The 26,819-nt window shown below is 41.6% G+C and overlaps 1 protein-coding gene and 1 long non-coding RNA gene across 5 annotated transcripts in view; one reads left to right on the top strand and one right to left on the bottom strand.

Annotated features, from left to right (window-relative positions):
• The window catches only part of PIGK (phosphatidylinositol glycan anchor biosynthesis class K), a 136,506-nt gene that overhangs the window by 77,432 nt on the left and 32,255 nt on the right, over positions 1 to 26,819 (top strand). For 2 of the 4 annotated variants that reach the window (XM_019531245.1, XM_019531244.1), the window contains exon 10: positions 17,050 to 17,125. In XM_019531245.1, coding sequence (XP_019386790.1) covers positions 17,050 to 17,125 — 76 coding nt within the window. Of the gene's footprint in view, positions 1 to 17,049; positions 17,126 to 25,876; positions 25,969 to 26,120; positions 26,814 to 26,819 lie in introns of those variants that run through there. The other 2 variants (XM_019531247.1, XM_019531246.1) reach the window with 2 other exon arrangements.
• Positions 8,051 to 20,555, bottom strand: LOC109307367. Its single transcript, XR_002100248.1, has 4 exons — positions 20,456 to 20,555; positions 19,122 to 19,127; positions 17,417 to 17,422; positions 8,051 to 8,060 (listed from the first exon to the last, which is right to left on the bottom strand). It is a non-coding gene; the product is annotated as an uncharacterized LOC109307367 (long non-coding RNA).

The raw sequence follows: 26,819 nt of genomic DNA on the forward strand, positions 1-26,819 counted from the left end.
CAGAGTGCCCCTACTCTGATTCTTTGTTAATTGACAAGGATGTGTATTCCTCCTTAATATGGAGTGCCACGCCCCCACCTTTCCTTCCTGTCCTATCCCTCCTGTACAGCCTATAGCCCTTGACATTCACTGCCCAGTCATGCATTGAGGCCCACCACGTTTCAGTGATCCCCACTATCTCCGGGTTGGTGTCAGCTAGCAAGAGGGTAAGTTTCTCCTGCTTGTTTTCCATACTACGAGCGTTTGTGTAGAGGCATTTGAGGCCTCCTGTGGACGTGTGCACTGGCCCCCTACTTTCCGCATTACCCTGGCCCCTGTCGCTTACCCGTGTATATGTTCTGCTTGTTGGTCTAGGCTGGGCTGTGTTTGTGGGTGTTGCTTAGTCTGGCAGTCCGATGTTTCCTCTGCCCTCGTCTTCCCCTTCCCCCAACGAGCCTAATTTAAAGCCTGCTGGAGGAGATCCGCCAGCCTAGAAGAAAACACACGCTTACCTTTAGGGGAAAGGTGGAGCCCATCCCATCTGAGCAAGTCTCTTGTTGTGATGTGCCGGTCATTGTCGAGGAAGCCCTGGCCAGGCAGGGTCATGGGACAATCGGAACCTGGCGGCTCATCCAGGGGCGTGGTGTGGGGGAACCAAGGGCACCACGGTGTGATGTGTGGGGCTGATGGTGCCCAGCACATCCTTCCCCTGGGTAAGAGGTGAACATGATGGGGGAGATGGCACTGCCATGCCTCAGGGCTCACTCTGTCCCCACCCACCTGTGTGTAACCCATACAATCTTTCTACGTACCCCTGGGGTATGTGTCCGCTTATTCTGTTCCACATATTAAGGGTCTATTGCCTGTACCTTAGGATTGAACAGAGAGCACTAGGTTTTTAGATGGCAACTCGTGTAACTACTGTTTCTCATTGGCAGAGAGAGTGATTGTGGGACCTCTCTTTAATCTCCAACTTTTGATCAGTGCCTTGTTGTAGCAACACAAATATCTTGAATTTTAAATTAATTCAGTGGAGATTTTCTAATTCACCTAAAATGTGGAATATTTAAGATAAGAAAATTAAGCTCTACAGATCACGTGAATTCGAACAGCGGCAAAGTCTGTTCTGCTTACTTAAGCTAATATTCTTTTTAATGACCCCTCCTGTGTCTTGTGCTAAATATAACAATAGCAGCAAGAAGAGTAGAGAACAATCAGCCTCTTTCACAACAGTGGATTTTGGACAGAAAAGCAGAGAAGATGGCAGGAGGTCTCTGTATCAGACTGAAATGAAATACAGATTTCTATTGTTGCCTTGCTCTGTGAGTTTGAGATGTCTAAGGATAAGTGGCTTGACAGAGGTTAATTAATTACCTGAAGTTCTTTAGGTAAGAAATTACTATTGGGTTACAGGATAGCAGATGTAAAGCATTACAGTCAAATTACTCAAAATATTGTTATAGGCCAATTTTATCTAGATTATAAGAAAAAGATCAGAGAGTTCAGATGTGTCTGACAGTATGTGGAAACAAAAGTCATCTTTGAGTTTCAGAGACTAGATGTGATGAATGCTTTTAAAAAGCTGGTTTGTCTGGATTGAGGATGAATCTTCATGATTATTTAAAGAGAAATGGATAACTAGGAACAAGTTTCTTCCATTTGCAAGCAACAGAAAACTTTTATTTCTTTGTTCAGTAGAAGCCAAAATATGCTAGTGCTCATTTCAAACTAAACATTTTTCTTTTAGACATGCTCTAGTGATTTTCCTCTTCAGAGGATCTTGAACATCTTATTAGCTGTCTAGTATTAAGATTTATATTTTTGCTATTTCAAAGATAATTTCTGCCCTAATTTTGCATTTCCATGTTCTTATTGATAAGGTGTCTGTATTGTTCATGTTGGTATATAGACTATCTTCTTTTTAAACCATCTTTCATATTATGTCACCTGCTGGATTAGATTTTGTAAGCCTTGTGGAGCAAAGGTCATTGCAGATTCTCCTACTAAGGATCTTGGTGTGTCTGGCTGTACTCTTGAATCGTGAGACGCCTGCATATTTTGATGGTAGCCATAGTTCTCTCCTTTTCTCATCTTTGAATATGCACTAATCACTTGCCTGTTAAAAGACATGACTTTCAGGCTACACAGCAATGATCTGCAAAAGACGCACATTAGCATTCTACTAGACAGTCATGCAAGGTCACCCAAGGTAGGCTGCCAGCTGTCCAGTTTATCGCGGCACAGTGCAGTAGAAGCGAGTGAAATTTTTTTCAGTGATAGGTACACCAGAAATGCAAGTTGGAGGGTTTTTTGCTTACTTGGCCCAAATGTTTTAGCCCAGGGCGGTGCTTTTTCAGTGAAATAACTTGAATAATATTTAAATTATCCAGTTAAGGAAATGGATACCAAAAGGAGGGGATCTGTGAGGAAGCTCTTGAAAACACTTTTTGTCTTGAATATTTTCCCTTCACTTTCATAAATTATAATATGGTTGAGCAGTTCCACAGGAGTAGTTTGCATATTGCTGGAATGATAAGAAAAGGATTAGTAGCCATGGTGGAATTTAATTGTGTTATTACCTTTCCAAGGCTTGGAGCTTCCATAATAGTTGGTGCTGAGCGGTGTTATCATTTAAGCATGTGTAAAGCTGGCACAGCACTTAGAAGGTGGACCAAATAGCTGGCATTAACCAAGGCCTATTGACCTTCTTAATCTTAAGTAGTCTTGAGATGGTAGACAAATTTCTCAATAGTCAGTTTTATGCCTTATTCACTCAAACCAGATATACCCCATTTCAGCCTCTACAATGGGTAACTTAAGCACTTGTTCTGATGTAGAGCATAAAGCACTGGTATTTTGTTCTCTTTTTATTGTCTGGTACAGACTTGTTCACATGTATGCAGTCAATCAGTGCTATATATGGATTTAAATTAAGATTTTCACTCTACAGATTTTCTTTCATACAGTAGTATCTGCTTTTGGCCATTGATACATTTCTTTGCATTCTGCCCCCTTCTTACCCCCCTCCTCCAGCATGGTGGCAGGATGTAACTTCCTTTAAAGTGCTTCTTTTTCTAGCGGTGGTATGCCTGGGGCAGCCATTCAGTGCATATGTTGCACTTAATTTTGATCAAGGTGGGGCGTGAACAGGATGAAATTATTGGTGGTCCCATTCTATTCCTAAATTCAACTTTATTGAACACACGAGCAATACTATAACTGAAGTAAACCATCCAAAAGTCTGTAAAGGTATTCTTACAAAAGCCTTGTTGTTAATGATGTACAATGACTAAACTGATCAGGTGTCATTGCATCACCTGGGGGTCTCATTTGTTGACTGGTGTGGTCTCCTTTGGCTTGATGACAGCTCCCCAAACTTGAGTTTCATGGGCTTTTATACCCTTTTCAGCCTCTTCTGTATATTTCATATATGGTCATGCTGTAGGTCTTCACCAATTGCCTTTTACAGCGGTGCTTTCCTCATCAATCTGTCACTCTGCCACCTTCAGCTTGTTTCTTTCTGAATGTGCTTCTCCCTTGCTGAGCTACCCTTAGATTTGTCTTGCAAATGGAGCCTGTCTGGGCTTTTTATGCTTCTCTACTCTGTTTTGTTTTCCTACAGCCTATCTATATTTTGTTTTGCCTACCACAGTTTACATTAACTTTATGCCTGTTTTGTTTCAGTTTCGCTTGTGGTGTCCATTCAGAGAGAGAGAGCATCAGTTATACCAAGTCTTTCAGGCCTATACGTTTTCAATAGTCCAGTTATAAGGTGAGACTCCACTCTTCACAGTGCCAAGTGGGGTGCATCCACCTGCAAGGGATAATGTGTGACAGTTCTCAATGCTTACCTGGCCTTGCCTTTTAACAGTTGCCAGTTATGGCAAGGCAGCTTTTCAGGCCAACATATGTAGGCCAACAATACTAGTGATTCTAAGCAAAGGAATAAATGACATCCATTTCTTAGCCCCCACGATCCCACATGGTTACTGGATTTGTTTATAATCCCTAATCAACCTTGTGTTCTTGCTGTGTGGGGTAGTGTGCTCCATTTACCAGAACTTCTCCTTTTCCACCCCTTAAAAAAAATGCCCCAAGACCTACTTTTGTGGTGAAACATTCCAGTGATAATGACTATTTGCTGCTGTTTGTTGTATGCACTACTTCTGCCATGCTCATGAGTGATAATGCACTACCTTGTGACTTACAAGCGGGCAAAAGTTTGATTAGCGGTGCTGTTGCTAGAATTTGCAGTCTCTTGATTAAAAAGGATTTGGTTCTTTCTTTAACACTTGCTGCCTATTGCAAGGGAGTTTTTGCACACATGACACTATGTAAATATAAACGACAAATGTGATTTCTCACTAAATATCTTGACATGTTTCTCAAAAATTACCTTTGCTCTCTGCATCTTCTGCTTTGTGCTCCTTTTCCTTTGGTTAATTTTGGTCACAAACTTCTTTAAGACCATTTCAGGCTGGACATAATGAAGAACTTCTTTATAGTCTGAGCCCCCAAGACCTGGAACTGGCTGCTGTCGGAGAAAGTGCAAGCACCTTCTCTGGATTCCTTTAAGAGTCAATTGGACATTTATCTTGCTGGGATCCTGTGACCCCAGCTTACTTCCTGCCCCTGGGGCAGGGGGCTGGAATTGATGATCGATGGGATCAGTGATTTTCCAAGGTCCCTTCCAGCCCTAATATCTATGAAATCTATGAAGAGCAGTCATAGTGGCAAAGTGCTTTCCAGTTGAATTTTTCAAGAGTCTCTTGGTTTGACATCTCTTGCAATTCCCCAATTCTCTTCTGATTTCTTGTCTCTCTTCTCTCTTCCTTGAGAATCAGATCTCCTTGCAGTTTGTATTACCAGCTGTCGGGTATACTGGAATGTATGTTTATATACTGGCATTGTAGCCTGCCTTGTCGCTGTTGGCAGTACTCTGCTGTTGTGCTTAGTTGGGGCAGAAGAGTTCCCATTGTTGGATGGAAAATTAATTCAAACCAAGTGACTTTGTATTTATAATAGAATTATTTAAAAGAAGATAAAAACACAAAAGAGCTTTCATTAAATTAGCTTTTAATTTTATAAAGCTCAGTGTGTGAAATGCAAATGAACCAAAATAAGTGAAGCTAGCCAATTCTTTGACATTATAGTCCAAAAACCTATCATAAATAATAGGTCACAACTTCCATCATCTGACATGCCTGATAGGCTCTGTAAATTAAGTAGTTTTTCTCACTGGAGTCTAACCTTCCCGCCTCCCCCATATCTATTTTTGTCAAAGTAGATATAATGCTAGACAGGAATTATCTTGGGGAAGGTGGTAGTGACCAGCTTTATTTTAGTTCTGTGAATAGGAAAAGCAAGGTCCAATGATGCTGGAGAGATGACCTTTCTCCTGGCCTTTTCTCTTCCTTCATGCTGAAGGGAAACTTTTCCTATCTTGATCTTTCTCCTCTGTCAAAGTGAAGCAGAAAGCCAGACTCTTCTCTTATGCTTTTCTCTCTCTTTGCCCTGTACAAAAAGGAGAAGCATGAGGCCGCCTTTCACAGGGGATGGTTCCATTCCCAAAATCACAGTATTGGGACCTAGTCATCGTGGTATGTTTCACAATAGACAAGTTCTATCAGGTGTTAGTTTAAAGCACAATTACTGTTCTGCATAATGCCTTGTGAAGAAAGTTTCATTCAGTGCCTTTGCATTTTGGCTGTAATTCACATCCAAATTAGATGGAGGTTAACTGCACAGTGCTACTCTTACGTGTAGAACAGAAGCGTCCTCATAAGATGCTGGTGCAGAATTGCTGTTCTGGGGTATCTCCTCATGTAGATAGGCCCCATTCTGCTGCTCTTGCTGAATTCAAGGAGAGACTGAGAAGGGAGGTTTTTCATGCTTAATTTTTTGGTCTTCTCCACTGCTATAGAACAACTGTGACCTGGTTTGTTACCATATCTGATCTTCATCAAAGGGCTAATCTACACTAGAAAGTCTATGCTGTTATAATTAAATCAGCAAATATACCTAGGGTGGATGCGGCTACAACAGCATGAAAGTGTTCAAACTGGCATCACTCGTTCTGGTTTGGGAACACTTTAGAGCAGTCTGTGCAACTGTGTTGGTATAACCATATGTGTTTAAAAAAGAGAAATGGCACCATGAGCTGCCCTGTTTACACTGGTACAACTTTTCTGGTATATATGAGCCCATCCACTTTTGAACCATGTTCTGAATCAAATCTAGATCAGTATGAAACTTGGTAAACTAAACTAAAAACTGCCCTGTGCCTTTTTTCCTCCCTTTTTGTGTGATTTTTTTTTTTTTATTCGTATTACCATAGCACCTAAGAGCTTGTAGGTGGATTACATTTTTTTGAGCTAAGTGGAATGACACCAGTAATAGATGCACTTTATTATCACAATGTAAAAGCAGCTCTGAACTGAGAGCATAACAGTATCTTTGCCCTGGCTCCTGAGCAGTGTCAAGGATACAGGTGGTGCAATAAATGCATCAAAATGCTATTAGAAAAATAGGACCATGTCAAAACAAAGTATTTATCAAGCTGAGCTGCTCTAAGGAGAGGGGAAGACATTATGGGAGTGTAATGTCAAGAGAGGCTTCTGCAAGGTCCTATATCAAAAGCAAAATATTGATCCAGTCCTAGCTTATAACATATCTGCACACACTGTAACGTGCACACTGTTTAGAAAAACAACCAACCCTGTCTTGTGTGCCCATGCTTCAGGAAAGATGTGAGAATAGGAAGCTATAATGAGAGTGCATTATTAAGATTTTGTTCACACTGCAGACTTATTCATATGTGGTACAATGCAGTATGCTAAACAAAAAAGCCTGCTGTGTTTGCCAAATCTGAAGAGTTGGCTTACTTCCAAAAATGACTTTTAATTTTTTTAATTCACTAACTTGCTGCTTTCCATAATCCATTGATTCACAATGATTATTCATGTTTATTAGTGCAAATTAGTAAAATTCTGCTCTGCTAAACCATGTATGTAGAGATTTTTTTTTTCCTTAGAGGGAAATTTCAGATTTGAAATGTGATTTCTTCTTTTTTCAGGTTGGTAGTGTCCCTTTTAAATAGGATGACCATATATCCTGGGCAACGCCAGACACTCCAGGATTCTACAGTGGGTCCTGGCCAGTTGGTCAAAAGCCCTGGGTTGGAATCCAGCGGGGCAGCAGAGCAGCACAGTGTGCCAGGCAGACTGAAGCAGACATCACCCTGCTAGCATTTGGCTTGTCCTTGCTCCCATGCAGGAGCAGTGGTGCCTGCCTGGCACACCATGCTGTTCCACCTCCCTGCTGGACTCTGGCCATGGATTTTGAGCAACTGCCTGGGACCCGGCAATGGAATCCTGGAGTGTCCAGCGCGGCCTGGGACGTGCGGTCACCCTACTTTTAAAGAGGGTAAAGAAGAGTTGGATATTTTGTTTGGAGCACAGTGGTTTTATCTATACAACCCCAGTTAGGCTTAAGAAATGGGTTTATGTTGGTGGTAGCAGCAATTCCTCGATTTAAGCGTCATCTCTACCATGGCTCATTGACGGATCTTGAGGTGACTTAAGAGTTGAATCCTTGAGCCACAGATCTGTCTGCAGAAGTTGGGATTCCACTCCCTTTTTTTCTTCCACTCTCTCTTCTCCGTTTTGAGGGCAAGATCCTTTACCTCAAAATGGGCTACCTCTTGGTTGAGGTTGCCATGCTGTTGGAATTGTTTGGCAGCCTGTTCCTCCCAACTCTCGATGTCAGGATCTGTTTTTTTGAGGTATGCTTATGTAGCAGATGCTCATAAATTGATGGTGCTGTGTCAGCTAACGGGCTCCCAATAGAGCAAAAGTCATCTTAAATTCACACTGAAAGCAGAAAGCTAAATAAGCAATAATATTCTGGCGAGGAGACTTCCATGAATGATAACAAGTATGGATTAAAGTAAGTAGAGTGCTTCACACTGCCTGTCATAGGTGCAGAGTTCTCTCTTGATGTAAAGTAAAGTACATTAATGAAAGTGCCTTGTTATTCCTGCCTAGTATTAGGAACATTGCCAAAGGGATACATTCATGTAACTAAAAGCCTAATTTAGCATGTTCAGGACAGCTTTTAAATCCGTTTCCTCAGAGACATCCATTTCACATCCATAATCTGCCTCTCTTGGCCTGTGCACCAGACACAATGAGGGACGGGTGCTCAAACTGGTTTGAGATTTTTCTCCCGTTGAAGTTATTGGTAGAAGTAGGCATGAAGAACCTTTGGCTGTACATCCATACTTAGGTTCTAGTGACACTTATTCTGCATCATAACAGTGTTAGACCTGCTGCTGTATACCTTGCAAGATCGAAATCATAATTGGTGTATGTTTAAATGACCTGTTCAGGTATAAAGTATGTGTCACAATACAAGGTTATTAGATGTTATGCTAACAGGGCTCTAGGGTAATCATCCCAGGCTACTGACATGTGTTTAGTTAAATGCATGATGGGATCTGATCCCTGATCTCAACAATTGCACCTCCTGCCATGCCACAGGTGCATGGCAAGAGGCATGATTCTGGGATCAGGGATTAGAAACCAAACATTCCCTGTTGCAAGTGCAGGGGGAACCTGGGATCATCATGGGGGAGCTCCTAGCCACTGGAGCACAAGAGCCACACATACTATTTAAGGCATGCTGGGAACCAGCCACAACATTTTTATTTATTTTTGTGTAATAATTATGTGGTTAGTCCTTGTTTTATTGCATCATTAATTCTGTTAACATGTGGCCAGGTTATTACTTAAGATGCAGTTAACTGGTTAATCACACTGTAAGTGTAACGCCTGCTAGGAGGTCCAGTATTTAGAAAAGTTAATGTAGAACTTCTCTGCTGTTTCAGTGCAGGAACATGGTACAGCTACTGATAGGTAACTAAAAGCTTTTTATCTCCATTTGAATTCTCTGCACTCTCTGGTTATGATAACCTGATTTGCATAAACATCATATGCTTCTTTCTTAATAACTACACAGGGTGCAAATCCCTGTGCCCTAATAGGCTAACAGTAGCTGCTAGCCAGTCAGTGTACAGGGTTTTGCATAATCATGAATAAATTAACTGAAATCACACTAAGATTATTCATATTACTTTGACTACTGTAATTTCTCTATTCTGTTTGGCTTCTGGACTTGGAACTTGCTGCTTGCCAGCAGCCCAAATGGCATTTTCTCAGCCTCTCCCTGTGATGGAAGCAGGAAAATAAAAATTTATATCAGAAGGTGGAAGGCCATAGCTAATGGGACTCAGCCTGCCCAAACAGGGCCAGGGGGTAGGGCTGCAAGGCAGCCAGGCTGTGGGCTCCATGTGGCTGCAGCAGGAGTGGGGAGGGACATGCATGCAGCCAGGATCGCAGCCCAGTGTGTGGATCACTGGCTTCCCAGTATCAGTCTGTCTATTCTGTGAAGGGAGAAAGGGCTTGTGGGGAAGGGGCAGATCGAGGCCCCCACATTGAGGGAGGGAGTGGGGCAGGGGTGAATGGGGCCTTGGCTGGGCCAGGTGGTGGGACGCTCAGAGCCTGGGAGGCTTGTCCAGAGGTGGGGGTGGGAGGAGGCTCCTGTCACTGTGCGCACCCCAGAGGAGGCCAGCAATGGCCCGCAAAGCCCAGCGCAGAGCAGCATTAGCCACCTCTGCCCCGTGCACAGATTGGGGGGGCACATGCCCCTCTCCCGGGCCTTCCCTGGGGTGTGCACAGCAGCGGGAGCTCCCCTGCACTCCTGGATGAACCACCTGGGCTCCCATTGTCCCACCACCTGGCCTGGCCAGAGCCCCATTCACACCTTCTCTGCCCCACATCCTCCCTCACTGCAGGGGCCTTGGATCGCATCTTCTCCCTCCCCCCAGACCCTTCCCTCACAGACTATCCTGCTGGCCAGGGGAAGGTGGGAAAGTGCATGCGTGCGCTCTGCCCGCCCCCAAATATTTTCTTCTTCCTCCACCTATGATTATACCTAAGAGGAAGGGAAGGAAAATAATGTAGAGGAGAAGAGAATAGTGTGGTTACCTGGGTGAAGAAAAGTGCAAAAAAAAATTTAAAAATTGTTTCCCCGTCTCCTCCTGTCCTCTGTGCTAATTTGTTCCTGGAATAATGTCAGAATCTCAGAAAATATCTAGGTGTGGTCTGAACAAAAATGAATAATTAGCTTCAGCTTTCAATGAAAGTGATGGTGCATATGGGTGCAAACACAATGGGGTAATAGAAATGAAGGCATTACCACAGCTAAAACTGAAGCAAAATTTAGAGATCAGTACACTCAAAACTGGGGGAGACTAGATGATCTCTGTCCTAGATTTCCAAAGAAGTAGGCAATGGATTTGCTGGTCCATTAGAAAGGATTTTAAACTCGGGATGTTATATTACGACTGGAGATTAGAAAGTGCTGTGCTTACAGATAAGAAGGAAACTGTTGTGGGGCAGAGAGTAGAGAGATTTTTGGGGCAATTACAGGCTCGCTTGTTTCACCTCGATAGCATGCAAAATTAGAACAAATTTTAAAGGAAAGTATAAACATCTGAAGGTGAATGCAACATGGGTTTAGCAGAGATTGTGCTAATTGTGCATCTACTGTTATCTTTCTTTGGTAAGATACCTGATTTCCTAGACAAAGAAAATGGGGTAGAGCTAATCTGTCTGGACTTTGGAGAAGTATTTGATATGATGCCACTTGGGAAATTATTAGTGTAGCTGGAGAAGATGGGGTTTAGTAGAAGAACTGCAAGGTGGATAAGGAATTAACTAAAGGGAGATGCCAGTTATCCACTAGATTTTTATGAAAAGGAAAATTATCATGTGCTGCCTTATTGATTCCTCCAGTTTCCAGGGTTCTAAACCAGATAGTACTAGCTTATCCTGATAACACTAGCATGGCTCCAGTAGCAGCCTCCTGATTTGTTCTAACATTCCTGGATATTCATTTTGGTCTAGCTAGGAACATAAACCTGGAAGGGAACATCTAGGTCATTGTGTCCAGTCCCCTCCAATCGCTGTAATAAAGGTGTCCCAGGAACATCCACACCAGCTTCTTACTCTCATACCATAAACCACAACTATAATATAAGTTTTAGGACAAACACATAAACAAAAAAAATTCTATCATGTTCCATAGGAAGAAGGTAGGAGGTCCTTTGCCTCATTTGTTTCCAGCTGAGGAGATCTCAGTTTATGATGAAAGCCTTTGGAAGTTAACTCCAAGTACATAATTTTGAATTCCTTCCCATTTTCGTTCATGTAGTCCTTGGACTCGCTCATTTTTTTTTTCTGTATTATCTTTCAATTTTGTGTCATTGGCAAATTTGGTTAATGCATTCTTTATTTTGTTTCAAAGCATTGCTGAAAATATTAAGTAAGAACAGTCCCAAGGCCAGTCCTTGAGGGACTCTACCAGTAAACTCTTCACAACTTGACATATCCATTTTCAGCACAACTTGTCTCTCCTTTAGCTACTTTCTTATGAACCCCTATGTTTCTTATTCTAATCTTCATCCTAAAACCAAGCATATAGATGTCTGTGCCCCTAGTTGTTCCACTAATGCCCAAAACTGTGACAGTGATGTGATGATAAATGGTAAATATTTGCAACATTTCCTTGTAGCTTTATGATGTGTGTACAGGCAGCCCAGAGCTGCCAGCACTCACCAGCTGCCCTGGGCAGGTACTCCCAGGGCTCTGGGGGCTTGATCCTTTGTATCCTTGGAATTCTTCTGCAGGATTGGGCTCCTGAAGCCCTGGGACCATCTGTCTGGGTTTTACCACTTAGAGGAATGACCTGGGAAACCCCTTGCAGGGGATATGCTGGCATACATATCATGCTGCTGTACTCTTGACTCAGGATAACAGGTGACACCTGTGTTGTCCAGTGAAGCGGCAGCATGGCACAGCTGATTCTGCTCCAAGGACAACATCTGTTTGTAGCCTAACTTTACCACATTTACTCTGTGGTGCTGTATCAGATGCTTTAGTGAAGTTCTGACACATAAGATTAACTGCATTTTCTTTGTGTAGAAAATCAATTATCCTATCTAGGAAAGCTATCAGGTTAATCTGGCATGTTGTAGCTTTGGTAAATCTGTGTTGCATTTTATCTCATTTTCCATTTACTTTTATCTTTTCCAAAATCGATCTTATGCTAACTGTATCCAGAACTATATCTCTGCCTTTCACTAGGGGACAAAAGGAAATCGCTGTTTCTGGATTTGCAAAAGAAACAGCATAGAAGGCACCAACAACCATCTTGGCACATACCACAGATAAGCCTGTGCCTTTCTGGCATGCTGCTTGGATTCCCTTCCTCTGCACAATCTGCTGCTGTGCTTTCTGCTCCCTGCCTTGTGCTTCCTGCTGTATCAGTTGCTTTGCTTTATGCTCCTTCTCTATTCTGCCGTGTGCCATGCACAGGGGCAGCCTGTGCCACTTCTGGTATGCATGCTACAGATTGGCTACCCTGGCATAGGATGTCACCAGTATTTTTGATAATATAGCCTGTAAGCTCATGATCTCTTGTAGTATCTTCAAGTAAGCACTGAACAAGAAAGATGACGTGCAGAGTCAGTCCTATGAGATTTACCTCGGGGAGAGCAGTCACCCAGCATTTCCCTCGAGGCTTACTTGCTAGGAATGAATAGAATGTCTTCCTTCAGTGCCAGGTTTTATCAAGTCAAAGGACCTCAAAATAAATGCTAGAGAAATTTGTTGAAATATCTTAGAGGATCAAGGATATTTTTATATTGTTTGTTGCTCTATAGCGGGCGCCACTACACTTGCAATTAATGCAACTGAATATACTCTGGTTCAGTTTGAGCTGGAGTAATCTAATCCCAACATCACAGTCTACATATGTGTCTAAACACAGTAATTTACTGTGCTGCAGATACCACTTGTATCTGGCAGAACTATCTGGCAGTGCAGTAAATTAGTCTACTGTGCAGTAAAGCTTCTCATGTAGATGTGCCCAGAGAGTGTCAGCTATTGGGACGAGTGGTGTTTTCATGCCATGACCAGGTCTGGAACTTAGCTGGTGTCCAAAGAACTTCGGGGTATGACTTGCTGCTGGATTTGCCCTAACACCATTTTCTCAACAGTTGTACCAAAAAGAATATGTCCTAAAGTAAATGTTTCTGTAAGTTTCAACAATGTAACTATTTTTAAATGCTTCCTACTTTTAGGAGAGTTCGGTGTTTGTGACACTGTCCTATATCAAAATGAGATGAATTGTTTTAATAAAACACTAAAAAGGCACTAGGATTTCATAGGCATCCCACTGGGAAGGGCTGGGGCCAGAGAGCCAAGTGGTTCTTTTAGATTGTAGTCTTTCACAAATTATTCAAGATGTTTAAAAGATTTAAAAAAATAAAATTAAGGTTTCCATGAATTTCTCTTTCAGGAAGTTAGTATAATGAAAATGTTTCTTTAACTGTAATTTTCTTGGAGAAGATACCATGGTTCTCCAAGCACCTGCTTGAGAAGCAATTGGCACATTGCAAACGTGAATGTGGTCAGTGTAATATGTGATGATTAGAACTGTCTGATCTCTTAAAGAAATCAAGCAATTTCCAGCACATCATGAAGAATGTGTGACTTTGTTTCCCTAACCCTTCTGAGGCAGATCAAACAATTTTCATGGCTTTACAGTACTGTCAGGGTTTCCCTCATTCTTCTCTGATTTCTATTTTCGTACAGCAGGTTAAACTTTTACATTTCTTACTCACTGTTCATTTAGTATTTGTATAAGTTCTCTCTCAAGCTCTATAAATGATATTTCCTGACTTTTGTAAATAATATTATTATAATGTTAAACTGTATCCCTAAAGTTTGTAGTGTGTAGTATTACTTATAAAATAAGTATTGCTTATAAACTGTGTAGTATTGCTTGTAAAATAAAAGACCATTCTGATATCAAACTCAAAAGAGCTTTTTTTGGTCAAGAGCCAGTGTCCCTGGAATTTGCTACCTGTAGAAAAGTGATTAAAATGAATACTTTAATGAGAACTATAGAATTTAGGTTTCCTTAACTGATGAATCCCACTTTCCTAGCTGACTGGTAAAGCTGTTAACTGCAGAGGACCAAGGTGTTTAGCCTCCCTTAATGAGACCTTCAGTGTGTCATCTTGTAGGTCATCCCAATTACCATGGTGATAGGTGCAGCATTAAATGCCTGCAAATGTAACAACAGCAAACACCAATCAGGGCAAAAACAATGTAAGGAAGAATGTGACCTATCTATTGCTGATAGCCTCTTGCTTTTACCATTCTCAGGCCATATGATTTACACTATAGATCAAAGCAAGCTATAATACTACAGTTTCCATAAATCAGCAGTTTAGTCTTTGATTTGAACCCGTGGCTTGGCAGTCTCTTGCATGCAGCATGTATGTAGGATCATAGGAGTGTAGGGCTAAGAGGGACTTCACAAGGTCATCTAGTCCAACTCCCTGCTTAACCATCACAGGCAAGGGCGTCTCCAACCTGGTCTTGGACATTTCCAGAGATGGAGGTTTCACAGCTTCTCAAGGTAGCCTGTTCCAATGCTTGACCACCCAGCTATTCAGCAAGTTCCTTCTAATCTCCAACCTGAATTTCACCTTTTGCAGTTTGAGTCCATTGCTCCTACTTTTACATTTCTTACTCACTGTTCAGTCAGTATTTGTATATGTTCTCTCTCAAGCTCTTGCCCCCCTGTGGTCACAGAGAGAAGCGCATTTCCTTCTCTCTAATTGTTCTTTGGGTATTTGAAGCCCCTTCAGTGTTTTCTTCTCCAGATGAACCAACCATTAAGTCTTGCTTCCCAGGTTGTTAATAATTTTTCTTGCTGTCTGCTGTATTCTTTCCAGTTTATTTATATTCTTCTTGTGTGGCCCCAAACTGGCCACATTACTTCAGGTGAGGCCTTGCCAGTGCTGAATAGCAAGGGAGAACCACTTTCCCTTGATTTGCTTCTTAATATAAGCCAATATTACTGTTTCTCTCTCTTTTTTTTTTTTTTTAACAAGACCATGCGGTTGGCTTTCATTTACCTTATGGTCCAATTGAACTCCTGGATTTTTTTCTTTAGTACTGCATCCTAGCCAGTCATTCCCCAGTCTGTATTTGTACAAGCAGTTATTCTGTCCCAGTGCAGGACTTTGCCCTGCTCCTTGCTAAATCTTATCTGGTTGTTTGTGGACCATTTCTCCAGTCTGTTTATTCTGGATCCTAGCTCTACCCTCCATAGCATCTGCAAATCTATCCCACTTGGTGTTATCTGCAAATTTGCTAGCATGATTTCAATCATATTGTCCATTAATGAAGATATTAAACAATACTGGGCCCAGGACAGACCCCTGGGGGGCCCTACTTAATACCTCCTTCCAAGCAGACATTGAGCAATTGATGACTATATGTTGAGCACCAGCCAGTTACGTACTTTCATCTAGTCTATATTTCCATAGCTGCTTACAAAAAAATGTGTGGGAGAAAGTGTTAAAAGCTTTCCAGGTACTGTACTGAGGTTAGGCTGACTGATCTAATTCACCAGATACTTCTCTTTCCCCTTTTTTAAAGATGGGCATTATCTTTGCCTTTTTACAATCATTCATATGAAATAATCCCCATAGACCCAATAATATCTATGAAATCAGTAGAAGAGTGCATTTTCTCTGTAAAACAGTTGAAAAGCTTAACAATTTTTTGATACATAGCTATTATGGAACCCCATCCAAATCTGTCTTGCATCTATCAAATGAGCAAACAGGTAGGACTTTGTTTACAAATGTTTGCAAAATTATATCCTCTAGTCCAGAGTCCCAAATTGTGTTTAGCATGCCCACAGTGACCACATAGGCAGCTTGTTGCCAGAACTGGTTTCCTTAAGTACTGAGAAAGTGTGTCATGGCCCACACTGCAGGCTGGCTGTGGAGGTAACTTTCTACAGCCACGGTGCCTTGTAGTTTGGCAAGAATACTCTCTAGCCGTTTCTCATGCTATTTGTGTTTCTGCCTTTTCTTCTCATTCTTTTAAAGTTCTGCCCCAGCAGGGGGTGGGGTCCCTCAGCTGTTGTATGGCTAAAATCCTGAAAGATGATATAAAATACACACTGAATATTTTCAGGGAAAAAAGGAGTCCATTGGAATGCCAGGAGTGGTGTTGTTTTTGTAAAGCAGTTTTCATATTAATGTACAGTCCCATAAATATTTCTTCTTATAAAGTAAGCCTCATAGATATAATTACAGCTGATTTGAGATTTGTTGTTGTTGTAGGTTAGCTCTTTGGCCTGCTTAAAAGCAGGTGGAGATCTTACTCTAGCTCCAAGTGGATAAATATTCTTGCTACTCAACTTGCCACCCCAGTCAGTACTTACTGGCACTCTTGGCAAAAAAGGAAAATGGGGCAAGTAATCCCCTTGCTTTTTGAGATGGATTTATGTTGGTAGATTCAGCAGGGAAACTCACGCTGCCGTTGCCAATGCTGCACCTGTTCTATAACTAGTAAGACTTCATTCTTCAGGGAGGTCATTTTTGCATCTTTGTCTAGCACTGCATTAGCTTAAATATAAAATTAAAAGGTTTTCTTAGGTTTCTGCACACTGTGTTTTACATATTTCAAGGTTTATTTCTAGCTGTTTGAATTATTTTGATGAACAGCTGATTGGTACACAAATACCTATTTAAAATAAATTGTCTTATTTTTTAAACTTTTTATAAAACTTTACAGGCAACCCCCTCTTAACACAGTTTTGATTAGTGCTATTTCACTATGTATTGATACCTGATTTCACCTAGTGCTTAGCAAGTTTCGCTATAAAGCTCGCAGTCGCCATCTTGGGTCATCAAATATTTTCAATTTCACTTAATGCTTGTTTCACGTAATGCTTGTTTTTTCAGGAACCAATTAAGAACACTAAGTGGGGGTTGCCTGTATGTTAAAGGTTGAGATTTACTGTGTGTTTTTCATTAGAAGCAGAAACTAAATTAATGGTGGTATCACAGACTGTTAAGTTTCAATAGGTTGATTTTTGTAATAATTGTATTAATGTCATTACATTTTACTTTCTCAGGACTCCAAAGGATGAGATTACAACAGAAGCTCTGAAATATGCTGAGCAGCTTCCTGTAGCTCAGATTATACATCAGGTATGTCTTTCTATTTCAAGTACTTTCTTTGAGAAAAAACAGGATTTCTGATCTTTACAGTGTAATGCTTTTTGTTAGGTTTTATGGATTCAGTGTGCTTGTGCTTAGGTTAGCAGCCCACAAAAGCCATGTATCCCTCTTTAGATGACAACTGTTAAATCATAGCAGTCTTATTCAAAGCATGCTTACCGGATGATGCACCTCACATTGCATCATGGAACTAGTTGTACCTAAATTGCATACATCTTCAGTGATTTCCACCCCCCACCCCTCCACCCTTCAAAATGTAACGTTGGCCTCTTCCAACATGCATGTTGGCTTTCTTTCTGTCGCATGAAGACACAGCCAAACAATAGTAGCATTATCATAGAGCAATTGTTAGAAAGAGTCATACTTCCTTTCTCAGCACAGCTGATTACAGCAAAAAATCAATGATGGAGTTTGTGTTCAATATTTCTTTCTAATTTGGGCTGTATTTTAACTGCTGGGCCATTGGGCCAGATGTTGATATTGCCTAAGTGGTCTATTATCTATAGCTGTGGCCTTCAGATACCACTGACTTTGAACTGTGATAGATTAACAAGAGGAAATGGGAGTTCACCAAGTGTCAAAGTTGATTGGAAAAATCTCATGAGTATTAATTATTATTGTATATCTTTCCAAATATCTTTGTCAATCAGAGGATTTTATGCAGTTGAATTGCTTGCTTCAGGCAATGCCAGCTTTAGCTTAAAGGAAACATGAGCTTTATTTTAAAATTTTCTAGTGTACAGGCCTTTTCTGCAAGATGTAAACACAAGGGATTTTTAAAACTTTTGGCTTAAATCTGCACCTCTGGGAAGAATATCTGATGTGTTCAGAACATGGAAGATTGGAAATCAGGACCAGTTTGTATGTCAGGAAGTCCCTGGTGTTGTCAGAGCTTCAAATGACCCAACAGCCTGCAAATGTCACATTTAAAATTCTGTCTTCATGCCTGACTCTCAGCATAAATGAATTAAACAGCAGAGCAGGCAGCCAGTCAATATGTTTTTTAACAGTGAGAGTTAGCAATGAAACAGTTTGCAGGTTGTTTGGAATCGGTAAATAGAAAGTGCACAGAATGGTTCACCTAGAGGAAAATCTGAAACAGGAAACAGAATTAACCTTTAAGATGGTTGACCAGATGAAATGTCATAGTAACATTTTTACAGCATAAAGTAATAACCATGGAAGGTTCATTTGGCTACTGAGCACTGTACTACAGTGGAATACCACATTGTAGAGAGTCAGAAATATGGTTTTCATGTAGTCAAGCTGCCTACTGTAACAAATGCCTACCAGTATTATAGCACAGACCCAGATACCTGGAGATGTCTCTGGTATAGATAGACTAGTTGCTCCCACCTGTTATTTCAGTAGCATGTTAAGAAGAAGGACCTCCTGGTTCACCTGCCACAGGCTGCCAGGGATAGTTCTGGGCTCCTCAAGTACTGTGATTATCAGGGAACTGGGTTTTCCATTTGCTGTGGGAAAATGTGAATTTTCTCCTTTAAAGGAGAAAAAATCAGGAAACCGTAGGTTTCTACATGCAGGTTGGCCGAGTTCCAGCCTGCAAGGGGCTGCTAGGGGTTGGAGGGAACAGAATGCAGGGGGCGCTATATGTATGTGCACATGCACATGGCAGCCAAGCATTGTGGTGGAGAGTAGCTCCCACAGCTTTCTCTAGGTAAGTCTGTGAGAAGTGGGGCACAGGCAACAGGGCAGGGGGGCTGAGGTGACAGGGTTGGGGGAACGGGAAGCACAGGTGACACAGTGGATGGGGACAGGGGGCACATACCCCCCCCCCAAGATTTCTGCACCCTGAGTGGGGCGCAGAACTACAGTCAGGCTGAACCAGCTCTGGGCAGGAGTTGCTTCTGCTGCCCAGTGGGTGGGACTCAGCACAGGAGGCAGCTCTGCGCCACCATGCCCACCAAAATGAGTCACTCTGCCTGCCCAGCAGCAGTGGGGGGACACAACTCTTTGCTGCTGCTGCCATGCCTCACCTTGGCCATGGTGGCCTGGCACTGTCTTCCATGCTGGGTCCCACCTGCTGGGCTGCATAGGCAACTCAGGCCAAGATGCGCCCTAGCACCAAGCCCCTGCTCCCCCAGTGCATTACCTATGTCCACATTCCCCCTTAACTACACACCCACCCCATTTCCCATACACCCACCCCCTTCTTCACACTTGGGACTGGGGATGGGAGGCAGCAGGTTAGTAGTGAGGGACCCTGGCAGAGCCAGAGGAGCCAGAGGGCTGTGAGATGGGAGTCAAGGTCCTTGTAGGACTGGGGGGCCTGTGGCTTAGGAGTGAGGAGCAATGGTATGGGCAGGGGCAGGACATAAGCATATTAGGGCTGCTCAGCACCGCAATGCAGTGGGGGAGGGGGCAGGGCAGCCACAGCTGGACCTACATCCTGATGAGTGAAAGGGACATGGAGTGCTCTGATTTTTCCATGATAAAAAAAATTGAACACCAAAATATATAGGTATTTAGAATTAGTTTTATTATAATGATTGAGGAACTGGTTGCTTTAAAATTGTAAATATATCAATAAAACACTGTGTTCAACGGATACCTATATACATAGTGGCATTTCATTTTAATCATGGAAAAATGTGTATTTAGGGTTTTTACTAAATCAGAGAATGCAGGATTTTTTTTAATCAGAGAATTTTAGATTTTTGAACAGCATGAACCAGGATCAGTGATGATTACTTTAGCATAGTCTTCTCTAGAACAAATGCCTGACAATTGAAGCGCACACAGACTTTGCAGAGATTCCATAAAACACACTTGTTACTGTAGACAGCACAAGAACTAGACCTAACTAAACAAAACAATGAAATTGCATGCTTTTCCCTGCTCAATTTCCTCACCATTCTTGAGTGTTCTTTGGGCTGAGTTCAGAGTCCCCTATGGTCGTCTTCTGCATATGACTGCAGCTCCAAATCATGGAGTCCATCTCTTGCTGACCCTGCAGTCGGTGTTTGTTTGCTTTCTAAAAAAGCTCCTGAGAGATCTTTCTCTTATAACAGTTCTCTTTTGTTTGGATATCTCCAAATCAGCCTTGTAAGATGATCATAATCTTTCATTGAATGATTAATTGCTTAGCAACATTCACCCTTGGGAAAAAACTTTAAATGCATTGGTTGATAATCGTCTCTTTCTCCAAAGGTGAATCATTTGAATTAGATGGTCTTCAAAGTTTTAATGAACCTCCAGTACAGTAGACCCCCCAATTTACATGAGTATTGTGTTCAGCGGGAATTTCGTGTAAATTGAATTTGCGTAAGTCAGGATGACTTTCCCCACAGGAAATAATAGAATAGTGAGGGGTTGCGTACCCCAGACATACCTTAGTCATAGATTTTTTTCCCCTTTTCTCAGTGGAATCGCCTTTAGGAGGTGTTTAGTGTCTCACCTATGCATCTTGAGATGCCACTACCGCAATGGCAGTACAGCTCTGCTTGATTCTACGTGCAGATCCTGTGAGGCATTCACATATATTTGTGAATCTTGTGAGTGTTTGCATATATACGTGAATGATGCGCATCTTGAGGGGCATTTTGCAGTCTGGACCCCAATAAAAAATCGTGTAAACATGAGATGCGCGTAAGTCGGAATCGTGTAAATTGGGGTCTACAGTATTAATTCTCTAAATAGGTGCAGATTTTCATCTGTATCTCAATATGAAGCCTAAGGACCCCATAGAAAACAGACTCCAGACTCCAAATGGAGTGGACATTCTGAAATAAGCATAGGAAGACTTGTTAGCATCAAACAGATTGTATAATCTGAATTTAGATGTCTTAAAGCTGTCAGTTCTGGAGAATGTTTTAATTATCTAAATAGATAGCTGTCTACTGGAGGCAGGTAGCCCCAGCAGCCTTACCTGGGGTCCTGAGGGCCTCCTGGGGCAGCAACGATCCTGCCACTCAGAGCCTGGCTAGCAGAGCCTGGTTAGCAGTTCCAGTTGGTCAGGTTTTGAGCAGCACACACTGCCCCCATGTGCACCGCTCCACCTTTTTTTTTTGACCCCTGGATATCCACATACCACAGCTGAACGTGTGGTATGTGGCGCTGCAGATGTGTCTGCGGCTCCACGTACCACATAGCTGCGCTTGTCTGGATGCGGCCCATGAGTGCAACCACTGATTTGTTGCAGTTAAGGGAGGTGTACGCTCCTGTCCTGCAATAAGTGGAAGCTGAACTGAAAATCACCTTAGAAAGAAATGTGCTAAGTTAATTGTGTTTAATTTTCCTAGATCAGTGTTTCCCAACTGGTGTGGCATGGCGCACTGGTATGCCATCAGACATGTCCAGGTGTGCTGCAGAATCTTGCGGGGAGCGTGGCTACTGCCATTGCAACCCGGCCGGGCCTGTGCCAGTTATCCCCCGCCCCCCACTTTGCATTTGGCAGCTCACCACTGCCCCCTCTCGCTCCACGTTTGGTCGGTGTGCCATGGGACAGAAAAAGTTGGAAAACACTCTGCTAGATGGAATTAATTTGAAGAACAGTTATAGTTGATCAGTTTGAAACTAAGTCCCACACCTTCTAAATGGATATAATTGGTTAATCTGCCAATCTATTTTGTTCATGTCCTACATACCATTACATTTCCTGCAAAATTTCCTTAAGTCTTTAAAACTTGATTTCTAGCATGCTCTCCAATTTCTAAACCATGGTAATGTGGTAACCAGTAGAAACCTCTTTGATTTCTAATGTTTGCTCCATGAGAGCAATTCAGGTACAATAAATACTGTATGTACATTCCATAAAAAGAAAATAAAAAACTATGTAATTTTGAGTTCAAAACTGGGTTTCTTTTATTAGTAGTAAAAATAAAGTAACAGCCTTCCCAAAGAGCTTCCAGGTCTAAAGTAAGAGTCATGTTAAACTTGATGCGTTAGACTGCAGTTAATTTAAATATCCAAAAGCACAAAGAAATGAAAAGAGAAATTCCATTTTAAAATTTAATTCCTCCTGGTATTGAAATAATCCAGTTTTTAGATGAGAATCAGTCATACATGGAATAAAATACATAGATGTGTTGATCATAAACAGAAAACAAAACAAAACAAAATGTTTATAACAAAAAATGATGAAAAAAGAGAAAGAGCTATTTTTGTAGATTGCCTGTTCCATCTGATAAAGAGTAGAGAATGAATTGTGTGAATGGACAATTAAAAATTATAACATAATTGTGCTTTTTTGTAATACTACATAAGTAGCTTGAAGATATATGAAGTGAACCACTGGTAGCCACTTGTAGGTGTGATGCTGGTAGGGAACAGCACTTATAGTTAGGTCAAATGTGGATAGTTGTTAACCATCCCATCTCAACAAATTTAAACAAATTCTTTTTTATGCCCAGTTGGCAAAAACAGCAAGAGAGAAAGAGAACCTGGAAGGCAGCCAGAAACAAACTCAGCTTATCCCCTTAAAAAAAATGCATAGGGTATTCAGCTATTCAAGCTATAATCATATAGTCTTAAACAAAAATATTTAAATTAACTTTTAAAATATCGTAGTCAAGCTTCAACAAGAATGCCTGCAAAAGACATCTTCAATTTTTATGAATTTTTTTGTATCCTTTTTTATGAAGAATAACTTGGAATGGATTTATAAACCAAAAGCACAAGACGGTAGCAAACCAACCTCCTACCCTTCTTCTCCCCAACTGGTCCCCAAAGTAATTTTATTATTCCTCATCTATTTAGTGTAAATGTATTACGGAAAAAGGGTTGTAGTGTTGTAGCCATGATCATCCAGGGACTATGAAAGAAGCAAGAAGCTTTTGGATAATTTTTATTGGACCAACTGTATATTTAGAGAGCTGTTAGACAACTCTGTTATTTTTCCATGATTTTGCAGCCCTTGTCTACTTCAAGTGACTATTTCCATTTACGGAATGGAGTTAAACAGAAATCGTTGCTTTTCTCATATTCAACCTAAGCTGTTTTTATTCTTTCCCAGATTTGGTGCCCAAAAGCTTATCTAACACTTCCAAATAATATAGTTGGTCCAATAAGATATTACCAACAAAAAACCTCCTGGTTGTAGAAAGAAGATAGGGAAGAACATTGGCTAAGCCAAATATAGAAGAAGAAAGGAAATTACATTTTGAAGAATTCTATTATTATTCATCATAGATGAAACATTTAGAGGTGCACCGATATATTTGTCCGTATCGGATCGGTACTGATAAAAGGAAAATTAGCATTATTTGGAATCGGCTTTTTTTTGACTGATGTAGCTGACAATGTCACCAATTTGCGCGTGGGGCTTGGGCAAGCTGTGGGCTCGGGGTCAGGGCCTGTGCCGGCCTCTTCCCAGTGGGGAGGCTGAGCTGGGGTTGTGGTTGGGGTGGACAGTGGCAGCGCTGGCAGGGAGAATGACTGGGGGGAGGCTACGCCAAATTTTGGGGTGGCTGTAGTCCACCCCATATCCCCCTCTTAGCGCCACTGCCTCCTGCCATGAGTGCAAGCCCCCTGCTGGGAAGAGGCCAGTGCAGCTCCTAGCTCTGAGCCTGCAGTGGGCAGCCCACCCTCGCCTCACGCACTAATATGGGAGGCATATGTCCCCATGTCTCCCCTGGGGGTGTGCAGTGGCAGAAGCTGCCTGCCTCTCCACACTCCTCAGATGAGCCACCTGCAGCTCCATCCCATGCCCTGTCCAAGCCCCAGCCCCATTTCCTCCCTCACCATGGAGGCCTCGGTATGTCCCCCCACAATCCTTGTCCCCCCACTTACCATTTGGGTGCTGCTTTTCCACACTGCTGGGCTGCATATCGGCTGTTGAATTGATATCAGCTGATATGGCTGGTTAATCGGCCATTGGTCTTGGCCAAAAAAAATCTTCATTGGTCTACCCCTACGAACATTTGTTGTTAGGGCTTTGATTCGATCATTCAAAGTACCTATCTTCAGTATAGCTACTAATGATCTGTAAATTAAGCACTCTTAGATAATTTGGGACTTAGATTATGGATAATATTTGACTTGTCCTCATCTGATGTAATAAAAGAATACTAAAGATTGTGTTTTATAATGTATGAAAATGATGTTTCAACTGGTTTGATCAGGACTGTCCAACTAGCAGCTTGAGGGCTGCGTGTGGGTGTGTCTGGGGCTCTGCGCACAGCTGGGGTGGAGGAGTAATGGAGGACATGTGTGGCCCCTGCACTTCCACCCAGCCACAGTTCCCCTCAATGCTTTGGCTGCAGTAGAAGCTACAGTCTCCAGGCTCCCCCCTCCATCCTTCAGCTGTTCATCCATCCATCTCCTCCCACCTGTTCCCTTACCCCTTCCTCCCCTGATATGGCCCTAGACTTATCGGCTCCCCGTACCACTCTGTCTGCCCTACCCCTAGCGGCAAAGGCAGGAAGTGGCACCAGAGACTCCAGCTGCTGTTGTGGAAGCCCAGGAACTGCAACTTGTGAGCTGCCAGTTGGACAATCCTACACTAGAACACGCTATTTTAACCTGCTCAAAATTTGCTGGCTTTGTACTTTGCAAAGCCATTGCAAGCAGTGGAGTCTATTGGAGGGTTACCTGCTTTGAAAAATAAAATAGAAGAAAGGGATGATTTCCAATATAGTCACACTTTAAAGCTTTAACAGACATTAATTTGCAATTAAGCTGCTTGTTTTTTTTATTTCATTGTCTAAAATCAAACAAGATTTTGAATTTGAATAAAAAAGGGAGCTTTTTATAGAAAAGAGTCTCAGTTGCTTCCTGCTTTGTTAAACATTGACAAGCAGTTGGGTTGCAATACATTTGTTTACACATTATTAGGTTCATTTCACTTTAATTTCATGAAAATAAATGGTGATTAGCACTGTATGAATTTTATTAATCTTTTATAAAGCCAGTTAGGGCATTTAAAATTTCAGTCAGGCATGAAAAATCTTTAATAACAGCACAAAGGAAATACGAATTTTAGTTGATGTAGACACTGATAGTCATCTTGAATTAGAATAATTTATCTAAAACTAAAAGTGTATTGATGAATGATACCTACATGGACAATCTTGCAACATTTGTAATCTTAGGACCAAGAGTTTCAAAAGCAAGAAGTAGTTTTAGGTTGTAGCTTGAGACAGCTAAAGCAGGCCTGAGCTTTAGGAAGTTTGTTCCTTTTCCTTCTAAGAATTAGGTCCCTTTAACATGTGTCAACTCAAATCTGGATCTCTGCTCCCTTTTGAAAACTTTACCTAAAGAATTGAGCATAAAGTGTGAATACTTTGTGAACTTGCAGGCATAAAGCATGATCTTTTGATTTTTTTTTTTTGATCCAAAATGTACTTCCTCTGTTGAATTTCTTAAGGCAGAAACATTCTTTAGGAGTATCTGGAAAATCTTCACTAGAACTGCTAATTTTTTAATGTGGCAAACATGAAAAAATTATACCAAAGACAAAAAAAAAAAAAAAATCAGATATAAGAGTATACACACTTAAAAATATTCAGTGTATTATGTAGTTCTGCTAGGTGAGGCCACGAACCCAAATTTCTAGGCAGAATGCCAAGATAGCATCCCTGTGTCCCCCTACCCGCTCCCCTCCATTCTCCCACTTGGAATCCTGACGGTAGAGTTCTGTTTTACCCCTCTGCGAGTTTGAGCCTTCATGTACTTGCTCAGCAATTGTCTCCTTAATGCTGCCATTTGCTCTGAATATCAGAAATAGCTAGTGACTTCTGACAGTGCTTCTCTCCATCATGGAAAAAGTCGCACTTGATGAACACCATGAGAATGTGTGGATTCCTTTCTCTCTGGCTTTAAACCAACATCCTCAGAGCAAGGAAATCCTTAGCACTTGGCAAGTTCTGTTAAAATACAGTGTTCGGTACCCAGTGGTCCTACCTTCTTATCTCTAAAAGGGGACGTCCATTAATGGGGAAGAAGGTTAGAAATGGATATGTTTCACTGTGATTTCAGTTGTTCCCTCCCTTTTGCATTTTTGCAGTTTAAAGTAGCAGTTCTTTGTCTATAATTGTGAACCCAATGAAAAGGGAAAAATGGAATCCTGTCTGGACGTTCTCCAGCAAACAAGAACTTAGAGTCCCCTTCCCACATTCTAGATGCTGTGCTGTGGATCTAATTTCTTTCACTACTGTGCTTATGTGGGAATTGTTGGATCTTTTATGGCTTCTGCTTTTCATGCCTGCCAGCCTAACAAAGCTCCATGGACAAAGATAGGTACTTCTGTGCCCATGAGGAGCAAAACAAACATTCTGTCAAAAGAAACAACTGCTGGTATAGACTTTTGCCAATTTTTGTAATGTGTGTGGACATAGAGCTCTGAAGAGAAATACTGCCAAGATTTTGTGTGTATCTGTGAGAGAGAGCAAGCTCCTGTCTGCAAATTACTCATTTGGCCATGTAGTAGAAATATGGATGAACTCCAGTGTTAAGGATGATCAAAAAATTATGATGAAACCCTGTCTTATTGTCCCCAAATTGGAAAACTATCCTCTCAGTTGCATGTTCAGCTTTGTTTTATAAAATCTAGAGAGTTGATTGCCATGGTAACTTCCATACAAGTTATACAAAGTTAGCTAAGAAAGGGAATCTTCATCTGTTTTGCTTCAGTAAGCTACTGAACAAATTCCTGACTTGCTTGTAATTACAGGTCCCTTAATATCAACAGTGTCATTTAAAATTA

Source organism: Crocodylus porosus, unplaced genomic scaffold (assembly GCF_001723895.1).
Source record: "Crocodylus porosus isolate Cpor-Errol unplaced genomic scaffold, CroPor_comp1, whole genome shotgun sequence".
Classification (NCBI taxonomy): Eukaryota; Metazoa; Chordata; order Crocodylia; family Crocodylidae; genus Crocodylus; species Crocodylus porosus.